We start from the raw sequence: 23,055 nt of genomic DNA, 5'->3' as shown, positions 1-23,055 counted from the left end.
TACATTAAACAGAAGTAAGACTCACCCTATTTAGGTTGGTCGAGCAACATTTTGCTGTCCTAAACGGAAATTCCCTTTTTGTCTTTACATCCCAAGTACACTTAAATTAGTGCCAAATATTAGCCGGAACTCTCAAATCGTAGTTGGTGTGCCCTATGCTCCACTCAGAACTGGATGTTCGTCCGTTACTAATCTGACGCAGCTTTGCGGTAACAATGGATACAACGTAATCTACTGAAGCTAATAATTTCAGAGTAAGTCAGAATAAATCCAAATGTTACAATTTATTATGTCAGGTAAATGTATCATTCCAATTACATAATCAGTTCAAAGATAAAATACAAAACATCAAATGCTCAGGAATAAAGAGAAAAGATGTGAACCTGACATTAGAAAATACATGATGCTCAGTGTTTTGAGCACACTCAGCATCACAGGCTGATTTGAACTACAAATCGCGCCCTGAACCCTCTTCAGCATCTCCCTAAATATGTTCACAATGGGTATTTGTATTAATCACCGTCCCAGACTTAGTTGATCACACCCACAGCAGTTAACAAGATATCTCTAAACTCTCCACACCTTATTAACTTTTTGGTTTACTTCTGTGGGAATTAAACCTTTGTACCAGTCGCACTGAGACATTTCAAATGATCCCAAACATAATACTGTATGATAATTGTTCACATTAAACCAAATAGATTTCTGGGTGAATTCAGGTAGGGATGGGTGAAGGGAATGATATGTAAATTGTGAGGTGATCAACTCAACTGTGATCATGTCTCGAATGGGGACGGTAGCAAGAGAGTTCAAATGTTAATTTTCTTTGTTTTCTCAGAAAGTAGCCCTAATTACAAATATATTTAAATACATACAACAGGCCTAAATAAAACTTCCAATACATGACTTTAAAGTATATTTTAGTTTACCATAAATATTTGTCAGTACATTCAGCAGTACACTTTAATCATACAGTATTTCGAAGATTTTTAGAATTTGATGTAAACTATAATGCATTTTTATTTAATTGTTACCAACATACAATCAAGTGCCAGAAAACATGCCATTCAGTATACTATTACTGTACTATACTATTTTCAGTAATAAGTACTCTATTGGAAAAAATAAATTGTTTGTGCAGCTCCAGTCTTAACTGTATTTGTTTTTCTGTAATCTTTCAATCTGGTTTTGGGCATAGCACGGAATCTACTCTTTTAAGAGTGTTAAATAATATTATATATGATCCTAGTTATTTTAGATTTATCTGCCGTGTTTCATACTGTTGACCACTCTACATTGATATATGTATTAGAGTCATGGGTGGGGTTAAAAGGAATGGTCCTTGAGTGGTTTCAATTGTAATTTATCAGACAGAAAGTGTTTGGTCAGGTTTGGTAATCACTTCTCCTTTGTTGCTCATCTCATCTGTGGTCTCCCTCAGGGCTCGATTCTGGGGCCAACTCACTTTTCCTTGTACATGCTACTGTTGGATTCCATATAAGCAAGTGTCTTTCCATTTTTACGCTGATGATACCCAGATTTATATATATATGTATGTGTGTGTGTGTGTGTGTGTGTGTGTGTGTGTGTGTGTGTGTGTGTGTGTGTGTGTGTGTGTGTGTGTGTGTGTGTGCTTGGACAAGTTAAAAAATTGGCTAGCAACACATTTTTTCTTTAAACGAAGACAAAAGTGAGGTGATTGTGTTTGGTCCCCCCTGTGTTTTTTAGGCCAACAACGTTTGGGAAGCTTATCTGCTTTCAGCTCGTCACAAGTACGGGACAACAGGATTTTAAATGTTATAGAAACTTAATTCCGACAAATGATATTCATCTTTCCATTCAAGAAGATATGACCTGTACTTGCATAGCTGCCCTGCATGGGACATTATGAATGTGGCACAAAGTCTTTAGATATATCTATAAGATAATATGTAGTTATTACTTTTGGAGGGACAGAAATCAATCTGAATTCAAGCTTTATATTTATGACTAATCAATCTAAAGGTGCCGGGAAATTAAATCATGGCACAATCTGACTGATGGCACAATGAGAACGCACACAGTTCCAAACCCGTACCCAGCGATGATACAGAGCTGTATGTCAAAGGCAGGAGACAGGGGGAAAATTCAGAAATCTATACAGCCTCTACTTTATACAATGAAAAAGGAATTCTTTCATCACAATAAAAAGCTACTTCAAATGACCATCAAAGAAGAAAGATGCTTTTTGCCCCATAATGGTGTAGTTACGTCATCTACCAGCAGGGGCCAACTGAACCACACTAGCCAGCCAAAACTCTGACCTGTTGATGGCACCTATTCCCTCTGTTACTCTATTAATGTTTGAGCTGGATGGTGTGGCAAAGACACTCTAAAGCAGCACCTTCAGCACTGCTGTCATTTGCCATTCACTTGTCCATCCAAAAAGTATTTTCTAACATTAAAAACTAAACTTGCCCCTTAAATAGCACACTAAAGTGCCTGAATGAAAAAACCTCCCCAACATACAAAACATTCCTCACAGGCAAGAGATCAACTCAGAGAGAGACAGAGTTTTCCTCCTCTTGATGTTTTTGTAGGCATCACAATGTCGAGCCGAGGGGAGAAGGGGGAGGAGGGACAGAGGGAGAGAGAGAGAGAGAGAGAGAGAGAGAGAGGGTGGAGAAGGAAGCAAACGAGAGGAGAAAGTGGAAGCAAGAGAGTATCAGTGAAAGAAGGCAGTCTGACTGCACAAAAAAGGCGCTCGGCAAACAGCGCGCACTCATTGAGTCAGTTAAATTCTGAACACGGAGGGCTGGTGCATTTGAGCTCAAGAAAACAGTTTTCAGTGAGGAGGGACAGGACAGAGACAGACAGAAACAGAGGAAGTGGAGTGAAAAGAGGAGAGGAGAGGTTCTTTGTGGAGAGATGGACTCAGATTCTGGGGATCAGAGTGAAGGAGAGATCTCTCCAGGTAAGGGATAGGTCCTTTCTTTCTCGTCTACTGTTTCTCAAACTTGGTTTGCAGCTTCTGGCAGCGCAGGCGAGCACAGGCACGTGCTGCTACTTTTCTCATTAACACATTTAACATTCATCATAGTACTCATCTTCCTTGCCCGGCGTGACAGCCTTTGACAGGGCATTCCTCCGCCAAGTGCTCATGTTTAGTCTCTTCAGAGCTTTTTTACCTGTGTTTTTGCCTTCGGAGGAAAAGTTAATCTGGGAAATTTGAGATGGCTGAATGCAAGGGTGCTGGAAAAATGAACAGCAGCACTTTGGTTTATGGCTGGCAAGGTTCACAGACTCTACTTATTATGATACAAGCTGGCAGACTAACCTAAAACAACCTCGTGATTGTGATAAAGAATAAGCATAATCTCACTGAAAGAGTTGTGAAAGAATCAAATGCAAAGACACAAGGAAAAGGAGGTCTCTTTAATATTTCAGTTGTTTATTCTAGACAGATTATCCTGCTTTGTTTCCTGAGAAAAATAACCTAGTAATGTGTCTCTCTTCTAGAGTTCCAGATGAGATTTCAACAAACTGTGCTCAGAATTGCCAAGATACCAAAGGCTAAGATCAAAAGTCAGAGATCTCATTTGAACTCAATTTTTTTTTAATCAAAATCTTCCTAGAGCAAATGATCTGAACTGAACATTCATTTTATAACTCTATTCACTTACTCTGTGCCAACGTATAGTTAGATAATCAGGCAGATACTTCAAATATATTCATAACTAAGAACTTCTGAATGACATGCAAGTATTTGTTGCAGTTTCTTTGTATTTAGCAACAAGTTCTCACAAAAAATCCCACAAACTTCCTGAGTTGAAAGAATTTAACTGAAGAACCTGACAACTAGATATTTAAGTAAATAAATGATGACCAAATTGTCACATTTGGCAGAACTATTCCTGCAGGACTCTCTCTATCCATTGCTGATGAGGCGTAAATTTGGTAATGTCAGTTGTATGTGTAAGGCATTACATTCGTGGACAGCTTGAGGTCCTCGGGTACTGTGAGGTTTGGCTGAAGGTCTCACTCAGAGAGTTGTGGACTGGAGAGGGAGATTCTCTTTCATGTTTCTGCTCATCCATTGGCTGATCAATTTCTGCTGTTTATTTATTTTTCATTATCTTGGCTGAATAAGTTACCAGTTGGCCTCAGACGGCATGGCCATGGACCACCCAAAACCATTGGCAAAAAATGTCAAGTTCTGGGCTGGCAGAAATGATCGGATGGTTTCAGTCTGATTAGATGGTCTACACAACTTTGGGGAACAAGGACATGCAGGTTTATTTCTTATGCCTACCTGGACTGGAAACCTACAGCAGTAATTTGTCATATAATGGAGAAGATTGTTATAACTGGATGTAGAGTGTAGTTGAGTGCACTTTTGGCATTTTAAATTGCAGTTTCATGATTCCTGACTCCCATTTAATCATTTAACTGTAAAGGTTAAACACGTTTGTATCTTTGTGATGGACTGGCCATTCATCCAAGGTGTTTCCCTGCCTAAGGCCCAAGATGCTGCGATCCCTGCAATCCTACATAGGACAGCGAAGAATAGATGGATGGTTAAACAAGTTTATCTCGCTGACTGCGATGGAGGAGGGTCAACTCAAGCTCTAATATACCCCTTATGGGACTACTATGCATGGAGATGATTACAGGGAAGACACCTAAAGTATAGATGTGGTGTTGGGGAGGTGGCGGGTTGCCGGAACAACTGACACCAGAGTAATGTAAGTGGCTGCTTGAATGCTCTGGTGGTTAATTAGAAGATTAGATGGGAATGTCTACTCTTCCGGAATGTATGTTTAGAAACTTAAATTAATTTAATTAAAAGACCAATTCACATTGCACCGACAGACACTGACCATCTGGGACAATCACCAGATTACAGTACGTCACCGTTCAATCGGTAAAAACAAGCACCAACCAATGCCAACAGACGGTGACGGGTAACACAATGATCTGTCAAAACCCTACGAAGTGTGTGTTGCTGTTGGTCGGCATCTGTCGGTGCAGTGTAAATTTGCCTAAACGTGCCTGCCCAGACAGCAACATAGTGTTGACCCAGGTCCGGCCTACATCTGATACGCGTTGAATCCACATGTACCAGATGTGGCCCGTATCTGGGCCGACACTATGTTGCTGTCTGGGTAGACTACAGTGGTGGAGAAATGCTGGAGAGTTTGTGCAGTCCCAGTAAATTATGCCAGATACAGTAGCCATACTCTGCTGTAGATTAGTTTGCTTTAGATTCATCAAGGGATAAGGATCACACTGAGCAGTGCAATTGCGGCCAGCCGTTTCCGTTCCACCCTACATACACATGTTCTCCTCATGATGAGTAACTGCAGAGCTGATTAGAAACACTACAACGCAAAGCCACATGTGACTCTGCAACTCAACTTCTACAGCTCAGAGGATATTTCCAGGCTTTTAAAGGTGAGCTCAGATTTGTTGAGTTGAAGTTGTTGTCTAAAAGCACAATGCGAGCCTGCTATTGCAGTTATGCTGCTGCTTCACTTACACACTGCTTATATGTTCATCAAAGATATATATATATGTGTGTGTATTTCTTTTTCAAAAGGGTTGACTAAAGGTGGCTGACTAAAGTCTGACTGTGGGCATCAGGTATAGAGGAACAGATTTTCTCAGATTGGTTGCGTTGACTTGGTCTGTGTGTGTCAATATAAGTCAGTAGGGAATTTGAAACTGCAAACACTGTTTGGAATGTCTGTTTTTCCAAAACCCAGCAGTTTTTGGGTGGATACTGCTGAAATGTTTTGCATTGGGTCAGGGTGTGTTTTTTAGTAATCAAAGGCTTTGATCTGCTTCCTGGGACATGTGTCCATTAGATTCTCAAGAAATGTGATGGGTAAGCGTGGGAGTGTGTTTGTTGTGTCAGCAGGCTTTAGCCTTTATCTCTGAACAAAAGCAGTTGTTCTTCTTAAATTGAGGTAAAATTGCCTTTCACGGTAAATGTACCACATTTGTCATTTACACATGTAATGATTGCATAATGCATTTCAACCATTCACATGTTAGCACTAAAATTCTGTGTAAAGCTGCAACGTCATTTGCTGAAAATCACCTTTAAATGGCTTAGCTGGAAATATAGGATATACTCTTAAAAATAAAGTTTCCAAAAGGGGCTTTTTGCAGCGATGTCACCACATATAAGTGTGTAATTATACACTTCACTTTTAACTGAGTTAAATCCAGGTTTTATCCTCTTGAGATCCAGCTGTGCTAGATTTATCACCTTAATCCATGAAACAGTAACAAGCTTCATTTTGATCTCTTTGCACTGATATCTGACCACAAGACCAACCAGCACAACTAACACACTGCACAGAGAGACAGTGAAGCCACGTGTGGACTAGAATAAAGGCAGGCATCTCTCTCTCTCTCTTTTTTTTTTTTTTTTTTTGCTGTGTCCTGCCAGAGGAAAATCAGCCCCACCAAAAAGATAAAAGGAAACCGAGAGAGTGAGAGAGAGAATGAAAGAGAGTTTTTCCTCTCTCCGTATGAAGAATGTGTGTGTAAATGAGAAAAATAACCATTTAAACACTCTTCTGAGCTCTCTGGCACTCTATATTTAATTCCACAAGGGGGAAAAAGTCATAATTTTAGCTCAAAGACAGAAAAGGGGTGGGGGCAGAGAGAGAGAAAGAGAGAAATTGTGCTGAATTAGGGGAATATTTTTCATCCACATTTAACAAGAATCACATCAGTGAAAACAGACAAAAGTATGAGTGTCTATAAACTCTCCCTGAGGCGTACCACAGCCATTTCCACTGCTATTTCCCATTAAAGAGAGGAATGCTATAGTAAAGCTCTGTTAATTGAACTGCATGGTGTCTGTCAGGGTTTTATTAGCCTCTGTGTTTACAGTGTGGCCAGAGTATTCAGATAACGGCAATAATAATAATGACATTAGCATTTCCAGAGGGAAATAGTTGTGATCAAAAGGCCGCAAAAGACGTGTTTAAGCTTTAGATAATTTGACATGATCTATGCAAGCGCATATGCAAATATCATCATAGTTATATTATCATGGTTACATTTTAAATGCTTATGTTTCTTAGAATGTATGATAGAAAGTTACAAAGATGGATAGCACCTTATAACAAAGTTTGATTGTGGTCTCAATAGCGAACACCATGTAACCATACTATTTATATTATGTTTCTGTAGTATGCAGAATGTGTACTGAGGACAAAATGTGAATTTTCCGTATACATGAATGACCAACATTTTGGGTCGATCATGAACAATTCGTTCATTTTGAACGATTCTTTTGTATGACTCTGGAATAAGGAGTTGTCTCAGAGAGCAATTCGTTCATTTTGTGTTGGCCACGCATTAGCATTTGCGCAACAACCTTTCGTTTGGAGCTAATTATAAAAAAAATTATAGATTATAAATTATGACATGTTTTTACATTGCTTTAACTCATCAAAATAACTTATTAAAATTATAAAAGTTATACAAGATTCATCTCATTTTTTGAGTTTAATGTAGGCTAAGTCTAACTTTGAGTCAGTTTAATGTAATTTAAGTTGAAATTACTTAAACATCCAAGTTGATTGTGTACATTTTTTTTTTTTTTTTTTTTACAGATATGATCAGGAAACAGAATTGATTAGTCTTTTGGTCCGAGTTGTTCCTTCTTTGTCATGTGACAGTCGCATAGGCTTTCAGATTGAATGAAATGATCAGTTCACCTCCTGAGTCTCTTTCATTTCACGTGACGTGACAGCCTTATATATTCTGTATTGGATACATAAATTAGTTTTTAATTCATTCATATATCCTTTAATTCGCTTAAATCCTGTATATATCAAGTTGGTCCTGAAAAATTTGGGCACAAGGTATGGCGTTCCAGATGTATATGACTTTCTTTCTTCAGATGAATAGTGACCCAGAAGCACAGCCATGTCTTGCGTGAGTTTCACAACACACTTACATTTAGTTAGTTAGTTAGTTTACTTTATTTTGGTCAACTTCAAAAGAAAGGAAAAAAAGAAAAACAATTTACAAGCAAACATAGAAACGAAAATTAAATTACGGTGTAAACAATATTTTTAAAAGAAAAAAAGATGCTTGACCGAAAAAGGTGTCGGCTGACGTTTATGCTTATTGCGCCGATCCTTTTTACATTTCATTTATTTTACACACAACACCAAAATACCAAACACCAAAGTCATCTTGCGTACATAAAGAATGACTTAAAGAAAAAGAAGCTAAATTCATTCAGGTTTGTATAATGTATTTTTTTTTTTTTTTTTTATAATTTCTTAAAGCTACCTATGGATTTACATGTTTTCAGTCTATCATTGAGACTATTCCACAGTTTAACCCCCTGAACAGAGACATCTCTGTTTGACATTGGTTCTGATCTGTGGTTTACTGAACATGAGTGTTCCTCTGAGCTCATAAGGAGTAGATTTCATCTGAAACAGGTTTTGGACACAGTCTGGAAATGTATTATTTATTATTTTAAACACTATTCTGGCTATTTTAAATTCTACTCTTCTAAGTCATTACATTTTAATAGGTTAGAGTTTATGAATAGCTTGTTTGTTGGGTGATAATAATCTGTTTTATTTATAATTCGTATTGCGCGTTTTTGCAGAATAACAATTGGTTTTATTGTTGTTTTGTATGTATTTCCCCAGATCTCCACTCAATATGTCATGTATGGCACTATTAGAGACTGGCACAGTATGTTTAGAGCCTTTGAATCAAGAATGGGTTTTATTTTGGACAGGATATCCAGAGTTTTTGAAATTTTTGACTTTATGTAGGTTATGTGGGATTTTCAACTGAGCTTGTGGTCAATAATGACACCTAAGAATTTAGTTTCACTTACCATTTCAGTCATTTCAATTCTGATCTGGACATTTGTATTTATTTATTTTTTACTAAATAAAATAAATTTAGTTTTATTGTCATATTTAATGACAATTTATTAACATCGAACCATTTTTTTAATGTTTTCATTACTGCTTCCACTGCGTCAAGTAGCTGTCCCAAATTTTTATGTTTTTTTTTTTTTTTTTTGTGTGTTAATAAAAAAAAAAAAAAAAAACTCATATACATCTGGATTGGCATAGGTAAATAATGAGAGAATTTTCATTTTTGGGTGGAGTATTCCTCGGATAGAGCTGCCATATTGGGTGTTCCAATTTCTCTTATTCATTTTTATATGAGTGGCATGTCTCTGCTATATATTACATCTGACGCTAACGTGTACTATTGCAAATTGCTGCATAATGCCTACTGCTACAGTACACAGTACAGCACAGTGGACTGTATTCTAGTCCTTTGGGATCATATCCTCTTTCTTTCATGTATATGTGTTGTGGGTCTATTATGGTATATTGGAGTAGGTCTGCTCTTTAACTCCTGAGATTGAGGTTTTATGTATCCAAAATATTGCAGACGAACTCTCTGTCTTGATGTTTCTGACAGAATTGTTCTCCACGGCTCCATTTTCAAAATGAATATGCATAACTCTTAAAAATAAATGGCTTCTATAATTACAAAGCATCCATTTGGAGAGATGTGAGAGTGTGTGAGCCAAGAGTGAGCCAGTAACCCTCACACAAACACATCAGGGTTATGGGGAATCTGGCAGGACTGACTCAGGCTGAGAGCTTTTCTGGACAGGAAGTCCCCCACTGAGACTGTGGTCAGGAGGGGCAGCTTTAGTGGCATGGGTCGTCTGTACCTAGACGTTTGTTTTGTTTGCTTCTGACCCAGCTATTCCTCTTTATGTACAAAATAGCCCCCAGAAGCCAACTCTGGTAAAAAAAAAAAAAAAAAACTCCTTTTTTGACATCTTCAAAAGGAAGAGAAAAATAAAGTGTTACGAGAGACTGAATAATGTTTATTCTTTTTTTTTTTTTTTTTTTTTTTAAATGCTAAAGGTTTTTAGGTTTTGGCTTAGGGCTTATCTGCAGTTCCAACTTGATTTAAATTTTCAGGGAAACAAGAAACCATGAATGTCACTTACATCCTGCCATGAGAGTCATGCATGGATGGTTGCCAGGATGTTGCTATGCTGTTGCTAGAGTGATGCCTAAGTGTTTTTAGCACACTTTTCTGGGTTGTTTGTTACTGTGTTCTGGGTAGTTGTTAGGCGGTTACTTAGTTGCCCAGGTCATAAGAGCTCACCTAAAATAGTTAACCCAAAAATGAAAATTCTGTCATCACTCTCACTCATGTCGTTCCAAACCTGTATAACTTACTTTTTGTCTGTAGAAGAATTATAATTCTATGAGCTTTTGTCGTCCATTTCATAATTCCTAGGATTGGTTAAAAAAGTTATAGTAACACTCTCCTCAACAAGCTGCACCAATTGAAGTATCATTCATGTCTGTAGCATAAACCCCCGGTTTCACAGACAAGGCTTAAGCCTAGTCCCAGACTAAAATGCATGTTTGAGCGGTTTTAACTGAAAGCAACTTGCACTGACATATCTTAAAATATGTCAGTGGAATTGTTTTGTCTCAAGATGCCTAATCCTGGCCTAATCCTGGTTTAGTCTAAGCCCTGTCTGTGAAACCCGGCCTAAATGTGCTGAATGAGTAACAAGCCAAAGTTTAATACTTGAGGTTAGGGGTTTGTTCAGAGATGCAGACAGTAAACATTGGTATTGCTTGTGCGTCCAGAGATTTGCTTGGATTTGAGCCTGTGGAATGTGTGCAAACATACAGTACACATTTGGTTGTCGATCATGGTGGATACTTTCCATTGACCTACAGTATATTGTTTTTATACAGAGCACTATTACTTACATAAGTAATAGCACACCAACAAGCTGCATTTTGAGGTATCATTCATGTTCGTAGCATACAGGGTACAGAATGAGATGTGCACGTACAGACAGCTGTCAAAAGTTTGAAAACATTTTAATGTTTTTGAAAGAAGTCTCTTATGCTCACCAAGCCTGCATTTATTTAATAAAAAATACAGTAAAAACAGTCATTTTGCCAAATATTATTACATTCCTCTGATGAATTTTCAGCATCTTTACTCCAGTCTTCAGTGTCACATGATCCTTCAGAAATTATTCTGATTTGTTCTGAAAAATGTATTAAATTTAATCTAAAATGTTTACTTTGAATTTGGCATTATTACAAAGTTCGCCTTTTAAAAGTGTTCTAACTTAAAAAGTTAAAATTCATGAATAAAAAGTAATGAAAATAAAAATAAACTCTTTATATAGCCTACACATAAGTGTCCTTTTATTTCATTAATATTATATTATCTGCAAGAAATATTATATTATCTTATTATTTTTAAGATTTAAAGTTCACTACAAGTGCACATTCAATACAATTAAACACACTTCTTTTTCACATCTCCAAACTTGTATGACTTTCTTTCTTCTGTGAAGCACAAAATAATATATTTTGAAAAATGTCTCAGTGTTTGTTGTATTGGGCACTATTGACTCCCATTTATGGACAAAAACTGTTGAAACATTTTTTAAAACATCTTCTGCTGTGTTCCACAGAAGAAATAAATGAAAGAAAATGTCCCTTTAAGTTCAATACTTTGTTGACCCTAAATGGTTGATACATCTTAATAGGGAAGTGTGGGCAGATCAGATTATGACAGACTTGCTTTACTTATCTAAGCATCTTTTGCATTATATTAAAGGACAAGTTCGGTATTTTACACTTAAAGCCCTGTTTACAGATCGTTTCTGATGAAATAGAACGGTTAAGATTAACATTTGGACACATGTTGCTGTTTTTGTGTGAGCATATCAGTGAACACTCCTGACCACTCGGTGAGTTTCACGTCTTTGTAAACGAAAGTTTAATGCGTTTTTTGGAAGGATTGTTCCAGTGCCCATAGGCTGCCATTCTGTAGGTGGGGGGGGGAGACGCGAAAGAAACCTAAAATTCTCGGGACAGCAGCATGTGTCCAAATTTTAATCTTAACCGTTCTATTTCATCGGAAACGATCTGTAAACAGGGCTTTAAGTGTAAAATACCGAACTTGTCCTTTAAGCGAGATATTTGGGTTCATCTGGCATTTCAAGATCTGCTGGAAGGGACGTAAAAACTGTTAGCTTCCATTTAAAAATCAGCAGCCGGGTGCAAACCTCCTGTGGTTTCTGCCGAGTCTGGAAAACGCACGTGCGTGCCAGACAAGAGGGAGCGTAACTCTGCCCTCAAAGACTTCCTTAAATCCACATAATCACCCCGGGCTGTTCTGGCTTCACTTCTGGAGGAGGACACTTATATTTGACATTGGTTGGTCAGTCATCTTTCTACTCATGGTTTTCTTTCCTTTGTTGTCTTTTTTAGACTCACCAACGTCTAAATAATCATAGAGCATCTGCTCGCAGTGATATCACAAACAGCAGATGAACATTTAACTCTTTAAATCTCTCATTATGTGTGGAGTTGAGTATATTCGGAGCCATAATTAGATCTGATTTCATGCTAATCGTCTGATTGGCTCCTCTTTGTCAGTCAACAGACAAGTATATGCAATATATTAAAGTTAGGAACTGTAAATGTAATTTTAGAAACTCATTGTGATATCAAATATGACATTGAGCACACCACAGTGGGACTTTATAGGGTCAGTTGATATTCTGGGCCCAGTCCAGACATCTGTGGAGGCGAATGGTGCCATCCTTTGATGAATTATTGTAGTATAATACACTGTAACACACATTAAAATAAATATTTAAACAGTGAGGAGTCATTGTTATGCAGTCTCTACTAAAACGGTATGTAATTTCAAAGAATTTTAGCTGAAAGTCTTACGGGTTTGGAACGGTGTGATTAATGACAGAATGTTCTTTTTTGGGTGAACTATCCCTTTAATAGAAGTGTTTTGCAAAATACGCATATGGCCGGATTTTTTGGTTTTCGAACTAGTTTGGCAATATATTGGTTTTCTATCAGAGTTATTTCTCTGAAATATTCAGTGTTTATTATTTCTAGATGGAGGCAAACTGACCAAAATCACACACTAGTTAATTTAAAGGTAAGCTAGTTTTTTCTTCAAGCCAGGGCTGTCTTCAGAACAGAATACTGTCAATATTAAATTGAGCTTCTGTTTTGAAATAGTTGTTGGAATAAAATGATGCATATAAACCCATTTAAAATAATTGGGGTCAAATTGACAGCTCTTTTCACACCCTCAGAACACATAATACTCATCTGTCAAATACTCGGTCAAAGCTTTCTCTAGTATTTTAGTCATCATGTATAAGAGCACTTTTAGAGTGCATTTACACAATACAGTTGAGTCATTTACAAAGGATTTTTTTTTTGTCTGAAAAACACAATATATTTGGCCACAAGTTTGCTGTAAATCATTATTTAGATTGGAAAGTCAATAGACTAGAGTGATGACGAATGATAATGAGTGATAGCATCACCCTGGTTTCCTCAGCAAAATGTGATTTTTGGATAATTGCAGAAAATAAGCTCTGTGACCACAACAAAAGTTTATGATTCTTTCACACTTTGTTCATCATGATAATCTTCACAAATTAAAACAACTTCTATGAATTTTGAAGCCTCTATGCAATCAGCAGAAGTAAAAAAGTTAAACGTAAGCTATAAAACGACTACATAAGTTACGTGGCCTTAACGTTACCACCGCAAAGCTTCAGACGACTCTTTTAATCTTTATTTAAAATCCTGTTGGAAAGTTTGACTTAGAAAAGTTTGCATGAGCCTGATTATAAACACAAGTGAGTAGATGAGTTTTCCTGTTTGGAGTGATGACGTTTAATGTCACCGAAAACCACATAAAACCTTATGAATATCACAAGTAGTAGATTCTTATGCCATAGAATTAACTGAAAATGTATTGAGCTTGTGTTAACCACAGACCTTATTTCAGGCAATTAATCAAAAACCCATTCATAAAACCCATTGACTTTGGGACAGTGGAACTGGAAGTGCAGAAATGCTTACTCATTTCCAGGTTTTATGACTCAGTCCTGCAGCCCTCTATAGGGTAGTTTCGCGTAGTCAGACTTTCAGACTGATGGCAGAAGGTCTGGACTCCATAGCAGCTTTCATTGGCCAAGGACTTGCCAGAGGCCGTCTGATTAACATGTAAAGCAACCAATCACAGTTAGTTTTGTTCATGTCATGTTCAGGGGCATGAAGATGTAACGTCAGTGTCCCTACAATAACAGGCCGGTGTGCAATGCCGCGAACTTTACATTCTTCACATAACTTTTAAAAATCCAGTGTTTAGTAGATCCTGATAAGCGCTCATTGTCACAGTTGTAAACACAACAACGTTCTTTTCCATGAGGGGGTTTGGCCTCATGGCATCTTTGTTTCCAGGCGGACCGCTAAAGAACGCGACAGATGACAACTTAGAAAATCCTAAAGTGTTTCCAGTTAAGTGTGCCATATGCATCAGATGTTCAGCCAGCGGTCCGTGGGCGTGACGCCTGGGGCTGAGGGGGTCTGGAGAACACTTCATAAAACATAGCACAACTCTCAGACAATACTTTACCCAAACAAATCTCATAAAAGCATAATGCAGGGCAACAGTCTGTGTACAAATAAATACCTTGAACCAAATAAACACCCTCTCTCTCAAACAAAACGCATTTAACAAGCCTGACGTCAAACCCTTTGACCTACATTTAGTCAGTCAATCATATTATCAAGCAATAAACTGATTTAAAAAAATCTCCACAGGGCAAAATCTAACATCTCTCAGAGTTGACAACTGACCTTTATGTTAAATCACACATTAGAGACACACACACCGAGAATAACCCATTTACCTTCTGCACTTTTAGACAAAGGTCAGTATGAGTCTGACTGGACTGATATCACATCAGATCACATAGACGTGTGGTGATACTGGCTCTCTAACAAATCCTAGTGAGTCACCTCACTGGCTACTACATAGGCAGCCATTGGAAAGTTCACATAGAACATGTTCTTGAGGTCAAAAACAGCTTGGCGGAGCGAAATGGAATGGAACGGAATGTTGGGATCAGGATGTTTCTTAAAAAAAAAAAAAAAAAAAAAAAAAAAGTCTGATGCATTTGTACACAAAACAATCATTAAATAACAGCGCAAATGGAAAACGAGAACTTGTCCTTAAGGCCTAACCAAAATGAAACTTTATGTGACTGACTTGAGAAGTAAACAAGAGACTCAACTATTTCACAACTGTATGCCTTATTTCCTAACCAACAAAAAAATGTTCACTGACCTCGATGCAGTGAATTCTGAGATTGGCTTCTCCAAGAAGGCCAATCTCTGTTAGAGATTTCACATAAGGAAAACAATCTAGTTACATATTATCTAGAGCAATCTTTTATTGCTTAGTGGTTGCCCTTGTGAAAAAGCAGTACCCTTTAACATACTTTTACAAAGAGTACCTATTACGGAAATAATGTTCTTTGCAAAACAAATATACACACTGAATGTAATGTTTTCAGACACTGAACTCCACTAGTTTCACTCCTTCCTCATGATTAACGAGTATGACGGTGTTGAGACGACTTGGGTTGCAAAAATGATGTTAACAGTATTGAAAACAATCAGCTGAGAACAAAAGAGATCTTAATGTTTTTTTTTCTTTCCTGCCTGACTTTCCCTCTTCTAATCTATGCACTTTTCTGTTGTGATTTCTGTTTTTTCTTCAGTAGTGTGTAAGAAGCCGTGACCATCAAACTGAAAAAACCAAGCACACTAGATCAGTCTTTCCAATGAGTTTTACTCTCCATCATTGCTCACACTTTCCCTCTCTGTCTCTTTTCTTTTCACATTTTGCCCATTTTTGTTCCATCCGCGTTTCCTCTGTCTTTTTCCAGTACGGAAAGAGTGAAGGCTCCCAATGTTGTGCCAAGCATTCACTCACAGTGAACCATCTCTGCTGTGCGTCTTTTAAATGTTGACAGCTCCTCACAGGAGTAAACGTCACTGCAGAGTTGGTGCCGATCCCAGACGAGGAGGCCCACGGCTTTGCCGCCACCACACACAACTAATCACACCACAAACTTTATTACAGTGCTTGCAAGACCGCAATGCATTGATACTCCTCGAACATTCTGCTTTGGGTTTGTTCATATGCCCTAACCTTGCTTTTTAAACTTATTAAACTGCTTAACGTTTACACTCAAACTTCAAACTTTTGTTGTTCATTCAGCCTTAAAGGGATGATTCAAACTAAATATTAACTCATTTCGTTCTGCAAAACACTAAAGAAGATATTCTAAAAAAAATAATTAAAAAAAAGTCAAGTCAAAATTCTTCAAAAAATATTATTTTTTGTTACATGGAAGAAAGGAATGCATACAAGGAATTCATTCTGGCACAGGTTTGGAATTAGATGAACACGTAACTACACACCACTGTTCAAAAGTTTGAGATCGGTAAGATTTTTAAATGTTTATGAAAGAAGTCTCTTCTGCTCACCAAGGCTGCATTCATTTGCTCAGAAATACAGTAAAAACAGTAATATTGTTAAATATTATTACAATTCAAATAAACTGCTTTCAATTTAATATATTTTAGAATGTAATTTATTCCTGTGATGGCAAAGCTGAATTTTCATCAGCCATTACGCAGTGTTCAGTGTCACATGTTCCTTCAGATATCCTTCTAAAGACACAACAAGGACGATAATGATAAATATATAGTTCTGAAAGTTGTTCTAAATATAAAAGAATAGCAGAGTCCACAACTATAACGATAACGGCACAGAGGAACAATAACAATCGCTGGGATCAGTTTAAGAACTGATGAATGACAGCCAATCAGAACGGGCCTTAAAATGCTTATTAGGTGATCAAGAAAATGTATTATTATTATCACAGTTGAAAAGAGCTGTGTTGTTTTATTTTTGTGGATACTGTGGAGCATTTTTTTCAGGATTTTTGATAAATAGAAGTTCATGAGAACAGCATTTATTCGAAACAGAAATGTTTGTAAAAGTCTTTACTGTCACTTTTGACCAATTTAATGCATCCTTGCTGAATAAAAGTATTAATTTCTTCACACACAAAAAACATATAATTGTAACTGACCCCAAACTTCCGAACAGTATGATTTCCAAACTGAATTGAACTTGAACAGTATTAGTTTCCTCCCTGCAAGGACTGCTACTGTATTTCCTTGCAAATGCAATCTGACTTCCAAATTATAACTCTCAAATTCTACACAGCTGCCAAATATTTCCAGCTGCCAAAGTCAGATCATCGCTCGCTGTCTCTGTTTAAAGCGTTTACCGTACATGTTGTGATGGTTGGTTCAGAGTAGGAGAGATATGAGAGCAGAAGAAGCTGTTTTCATGTTGAGTCTGTCCCTCAGGGACCTCACTGGAGAAGCTTTCAGAAATCATAGTGTTCTCCTCAGAGGAAGACAGAAGAAGGAGAGAGACAAAGAGCGCAAAACGAGTGGGAAGGAGAGAAGTAGCCTATGGCAACATTAGGTTTGAGATAGGAAGGTAAATATGTGTGTGTCTTCTCTTCCTCAGAAACAAGAATTCCCTCAGTACAAATCTTTGCTCAGAAGTGCAGAGAGCTTTCATGTGTTCTGAACATGTCTCTATTAGTGCTTATTAAATTATTAATGTACGAGGCTTATAAAGAGATGCTGCTGTGCACCCAACATGTGGAGAAACATACTCAGATTAGAATTACAGATAATAACTTCGGTTTCACTTTATTTTGATGGTCCCTTTAACACATTCTGTTGACTATAAGTAACATTGCACCTACATGTCTACAAACTCTCATTAGAGTGTTAGTAGAGTATTAGTAGACTGGTAGGGTTAGAGTTGATGTAGGTGCAAAGTTACTTATAGTCAGCAGAATGTCTGTTGGAGGACCATCACAATAAAGAGTTAGCAAATATTAAGCAGACAGTTCACTGATACTAATATTCTAATGGTAGTTAGTTGACATGTAGTAGCAAAGTTACTTATAGTCAATAGAATGTTCAAAAGGGACCCTCCAAATAAAGTTTTACCATAACTTCAAGTGTGTACATGAATAAGAAACATGTTTACACTTACAATGGAAGTCTAGCAGGCAGGCAGTACTGTGAAAAAACTTCAGCTGGCTCTTTGTAACTCGTGACCAGTTGCGACTCGTCAGGGGAGGTAATGGAGGCACAGCCTACTACATATTCTGAGGTGAAAAATGGGAGAAGGATGAATTAATGTTAATAAAATTCCCAGTTTTTCATTCCATGTCCTAGAATGTGATTTTTCGGTTTTGTAATTTCACCATAAAATATCACTGAAGTCAAAATCACCGCTGCTCCTCCAACGCAAGTGTCGTGAAGGGAATCTGTGCTAAGACGAGTCTGAGGGGAAAGAGAAAGGGAGGGGGGAGGCAAATTCATAGCCAGAGACTTTTCCCTCCGTTGGTAAGATTAGCCAATCACCATTGAGTATTTCACTTTTAGCAGTTAAAAAACTAGACTAGCCTCCCTTGGTATCAACCAATCATTGCAAAGACATACATTATGTGATATTAGTTTAAACTGCTTCCGCTAGCAACTACCTTAATTATGGAGAGTAGAGATATTGAAGATTTGATCGCCAACAAATTTACCAAGATACCATTTGTGCAGCTGCTATAAATTAAAAATGAAGGAAGACTTCACGCCAAATTTGGATCATCAATCACCTTCACTAAATGGCTGAACATGTTCTTTTAACACAGACATTTAAATTAAAAGGTTAGAAGGATGGATATTTTTCTTCAACTGACAGTCTAGGTGAGTGGAATTGTATTTATATGTTCTTGCTGTATATGTGTCATTTTCTTTTTTACATTTCATGTCTAAAAGTGTCCAAAAAATCCATTTAAATGCGATAAAAAAATAAAACCACTACAGTTATTGCGCCTCCTCTATTTTATAATCCACTAGTCGCCACTGCTCTTGGCCAGCTAGAAAAGTAAAACTGAACTACTTTTTTAATACAGTATCTGTGTGAAGATACCAGGAAAGGATGTGTAACTTACCGTAAAGCACTGCCTACTCTGTTTTCCAAGCATAACAAGTTCCTCCTCCTAGAAAAACAATTCCACGTCAGAAAGAACAATTTATACATAGAAAATACATTTTTATGAAGCTTCTGCTTTTATTACAGTATGGTGGATCTAGTAAAGTCCCACCTTCTAAATAAAAGCCAATTATGTAAAGTCATAATTTTTGAATGTTTTTAATGCCACAAAAACACAGTCAAAGTATCACAGTCACATTTTAACATTAGCTGCCAGATTTTTTGCTTTTACAACATTACATGGTTTCAGTGTTTTTTTTTTTTTTGTTGTTTTTTTTTGTCTCTTAGTTTAACTGGTAATCGGAATAAAAAAGAAAAAAAAAAGAAATTCAGTGTATGATGACAAATATCCATTTAAAGTCTTCACTTGATCTTTACGGTAGGCTATACTTGCTTTTTGATGACAGCATCACTGCAGCTGCTGTTGGAAGCTCCATATACCATAGAAACAGCCATAAAGTAATTGGTGTCTTGAAACTTGAGCTCAGCCTTTGCTTTACACCTGCCCATTGAATGGACTGACCTGAAATATAATGTTTTTTAAGCGATATTTGAGGATAAAAACAGCATCTATTCTTGTCAGACTTTAATGTTGCTTTGAAATATGTTATTGAAATACTAAGCCTTATGGGTTTGGAACGGCATGAGGGTGAGTAATTAATGACAGACTAACCCTTTAACTGCTTGATTATTGAATTGTTGCTAAATTAGCCCCTCCTGTTTCCATTTCTGCAAATATACTGTTCATACCCAGTGCAGAAAGTCAAAATGATTGTTTAACCAACATGTCACAGATGCCTTTCATAGAAATAATGGTTAAAAAAAACAGCAGTGACCCCAAGGGTCTTATGGGACACATGTGTCATTGTCATTTCTGACTCCTAGAAAGGGAGCTACAGTACATTCTACATTCATATTTATGGAGTTAGGAGTTTTAGGAGTTAGGATATTAGGAGTTTTCCTAACAAATCACCACTCTCACCATTATTTGTTTATGTAAAATAACATATATATATTTTTTTTATCCTGGTATAGCCAAGAGAGAGAGAGAGAGAGTTACAGAGAAGCGAGTGCGGAGGGGGTGTCAGAGGAGAGCAAGGGTCTGTGTTGTCTAGAGTCATGTGTTTTCAACACCTTTTTAATTAATTCTTCAGTGTTTGAAAAAAATCCCAGCTGACAGCTTCACACATTCACTGATACACACACACACACACATGCGTACGCACACACAGGCTCACACAACAGAGAGGAAGGAAAAAATAGAGCTGAAGAAATCACACACATTAATGTATCTGTGCTGCGTGTGAAAATCAAACACTTACTGGCAGTGATGCTTTTTAAGATTACTTATTATGGAAGTAATATATTTAAGTCAGTACATTTAAAATAGAGTTACTTTAAATATATTATCAAATGACACAGTACATGTACATTCATAATCATGTACTTTACATGTGCTTTAGTCTGCTATAGTCAACGCATCAAAATGAGTGTATTCTTTAAAGCATGACAAGAGATTATTAAAACAGTATTCTATGTTCTTGCACTAGGAGACTCACACACACACACACACACACACACACACACACACCTTACACGCACAACACACACAATTTAAATATTTTTTCGAATCTACGTAAAATTATAATACTGCATTGCAAAGGCTAATAGTTGTGAGATGTAAATAGGTTAAACACTGACCAATGTCCTCCAGCTGTTGCAGAAATGATCAGAGTGTGCATACAATTTTTATTTCTGTACTTAAAAAGAAAGCATCAAAAAACTAAGCTGATCTACGAAAGGCAAGACATTGCTTCTCAATCAGAAACGCTGCACAACATTTTTCTTTTTATTGTTAATGAAACTGTACAGAAATGTTCCGAGCTCCAAGTTCCAACTTAATCAAACTATGACATCTCTGGATTTAATCAACCTATCAGAGGTGGTACTTGGCATGAAACGTTTAAGAACCACTGCTCTAAAATATTCTGAGCTCTAGATATGACTTGTATCCCTCCTTTAGATTTATCATCCATCTAGTCATAACAACAATTAAAATAAATCTGATCACCTCAAAAAAATAAATAAAAGTTGATTATTCCTCAACAAGCTGCACAACTTGAGGCATCATGCTTGACCTAATACTTAAGGTCCCCCTGCATATGAGCAATATTAGGAATGCTTGATTTAGGAAACGCAGCTAATAATATCCTTCTCTTTAATACCTTATAAGGACTCATTTTCCAACCTTGGTAAACTAAATCTATTTTTTCTCCTTGTCAATTGCTCGTTTAGTATGGGCAATAAACATCAGGCACATTCAGTGATTGATTGTTACACTTTGAACTTTGGCACTGACCTTTTGATATGGTTAGAGATTAATGTATTTTTATGAATGAGAACTATCAGGATGCGTGATGCATGACATTAAATGATGGATCCGATTAAACACACATACAGAACCCACACAAGCAAGCAGGAGACTGTGCTGATGGTGTGTTGTCTCTGCTTGTTGCTTTGAGCTGACAAAACAACTTAGTTTTCAGTGATCTGTAAACATAAAACGTGAAAAAGGGGAATGTAAAAAAGTCCCATGGTGATAATATGTGACAAGTTCTTTCCAACTGCTGCGTCCAATAAGAACATGTACTGTCCTCCCTATGATCAGAGCCGACCACAACTGAACGCAACGACACACCTGCTGTCAGATCCTGGTGAAGTTATTCTCTGATCATAGACCTAAATCAAACAGTAGAACAGTTCAGTGACTCTGACTGTGACTTTTTGTGTTATGGAACAGGAAGCAGTAAAACTTACGGTAACACTTTATTTGACAGTGTCCTTGTTACATATTATGTTACATGTACTTACCATAGTAATAACAGTAAATTATGCATAATTACATGCAACTAACCCTCAACCAAATCCTAATCCTACCCTAACCCTATAGTAAATACATGTAGTTGCTTAATATTACTCAGTACTTAAATATATAATTACACTGTAACAGTGACACCTTAAAATAAAGAGTCACCAAACTTACAATAATAGCTCATTCAAAAATGAAAATTCTATCATTCACGTACCCTCATGTTATTCAAATCCTGTATGATTGACTTTCTTCTGTGGAACACAAAAAGAGAAATTTTGTAGAATATTCCTGTTGGAGAGGCTTTTGGACTGTTAGGTTCTAATTAGGTAATGGGTGAGTAAACCACCCTGGGAGCTTGTCAGAGCACAAGAAATTAGGCAACAGGTACTGGACATTTGGTAATGGACAGGTAATGGACAGCTGGAGGTAGAGAGATGGGCCACAGATGTATATTCAAAGATGTAAATAGTCTGAAGAAAGATTTATTACAATAAAGATAATGAATGAAAAATAATAAGCATTCTCTGTTACATAATACAACATAATTATCCCCAATTCACATCAGTGAGGTTTCTATACATAAACATAGTGTAATATTAAAATATTGCTGATAACTTCTTAATGCATTATAGTCCGTCACGTCTATTGCGATCTCAAAATTCCGGCCAGTTGATAATACCTAGAATATAAAAATCGACTGCTGGCGGTAGATCCTTCTCCTATTTAGCACCAAAACGTTGGAACAGTCTTCCTAACATTGTCTGGGAAGCAGACACACACTGTCAGTTTAAATCTAGACTAAAAACACATCTCTTTCTATAACACATTAGAGACTTCTATAATTCAATGTTAGGCTGCATAGATTAGGTCAGCCGGAACCGGGAACACTTCCCATAAATCCTGATGTACTCGTTACATCATAAGAAGGATGGCATCTACGCTAATATTAGTCTCTCTGTTTATCCCGAGGTTTACCGCAGTCCGCCGGATCTAGGCCATATCCAGATCTGATGAAGGACCTGCGTCTGGACACAATGACAACGCAGTCCTGAAGTCTGAACTAGTCTCCCCTGTGAAGGCCTCCTTCCCTTCCCTTCCCTCTACCTCTGTACAGATAAAACGTTGTCAGGATAATTCCGGTTCACGTGGCTACA

The 23,055-nt window shown here is 37.2% G+C and overlaps 1 protein-coding gene across 1 annotated transcript in view; it reads left to right on the top strand.

Moving 5' to 3' along the window:
* Positions 1-2,648: 2,648 nt before the first annotated feature.
* tnfaip8l3 (tumor necrosis factor, alpha-induced protein 8-like 3) overlaps positions 2,649-23,055 on the top strand; it is a 38,954-nt gene continuing 18,547 nt past the window's right edge. Inside the window, exon 1 of the mRNA XM_079874269.1 lies at positions 2,649-2,953. Within this exon, the coding sequence (XP_079730395.1) occupies positions 2,908-2,953 (46 nt within the window). The 5' untranslated portion in view covers positions 2,649-2,907. The remainder of the gene's footprint in view (positions 2,954-23,055) is intronic.

The sequence above is a fragment of the Squalius cephalus genome (genome assembly GCF_949319135.1).
Source record: "Squalius cephalus genome assembly, chromosome: 6".
Taxonomy (NCBI): Eukaryota; Metazoa; Chordata; class Actinopteri; order Cypriniformes; family Leuciscidae; genus Squalius; species Squalius cephalus.
This window is presented reverse-complemented; position numbering and strand designations above follow the sequence as displayed.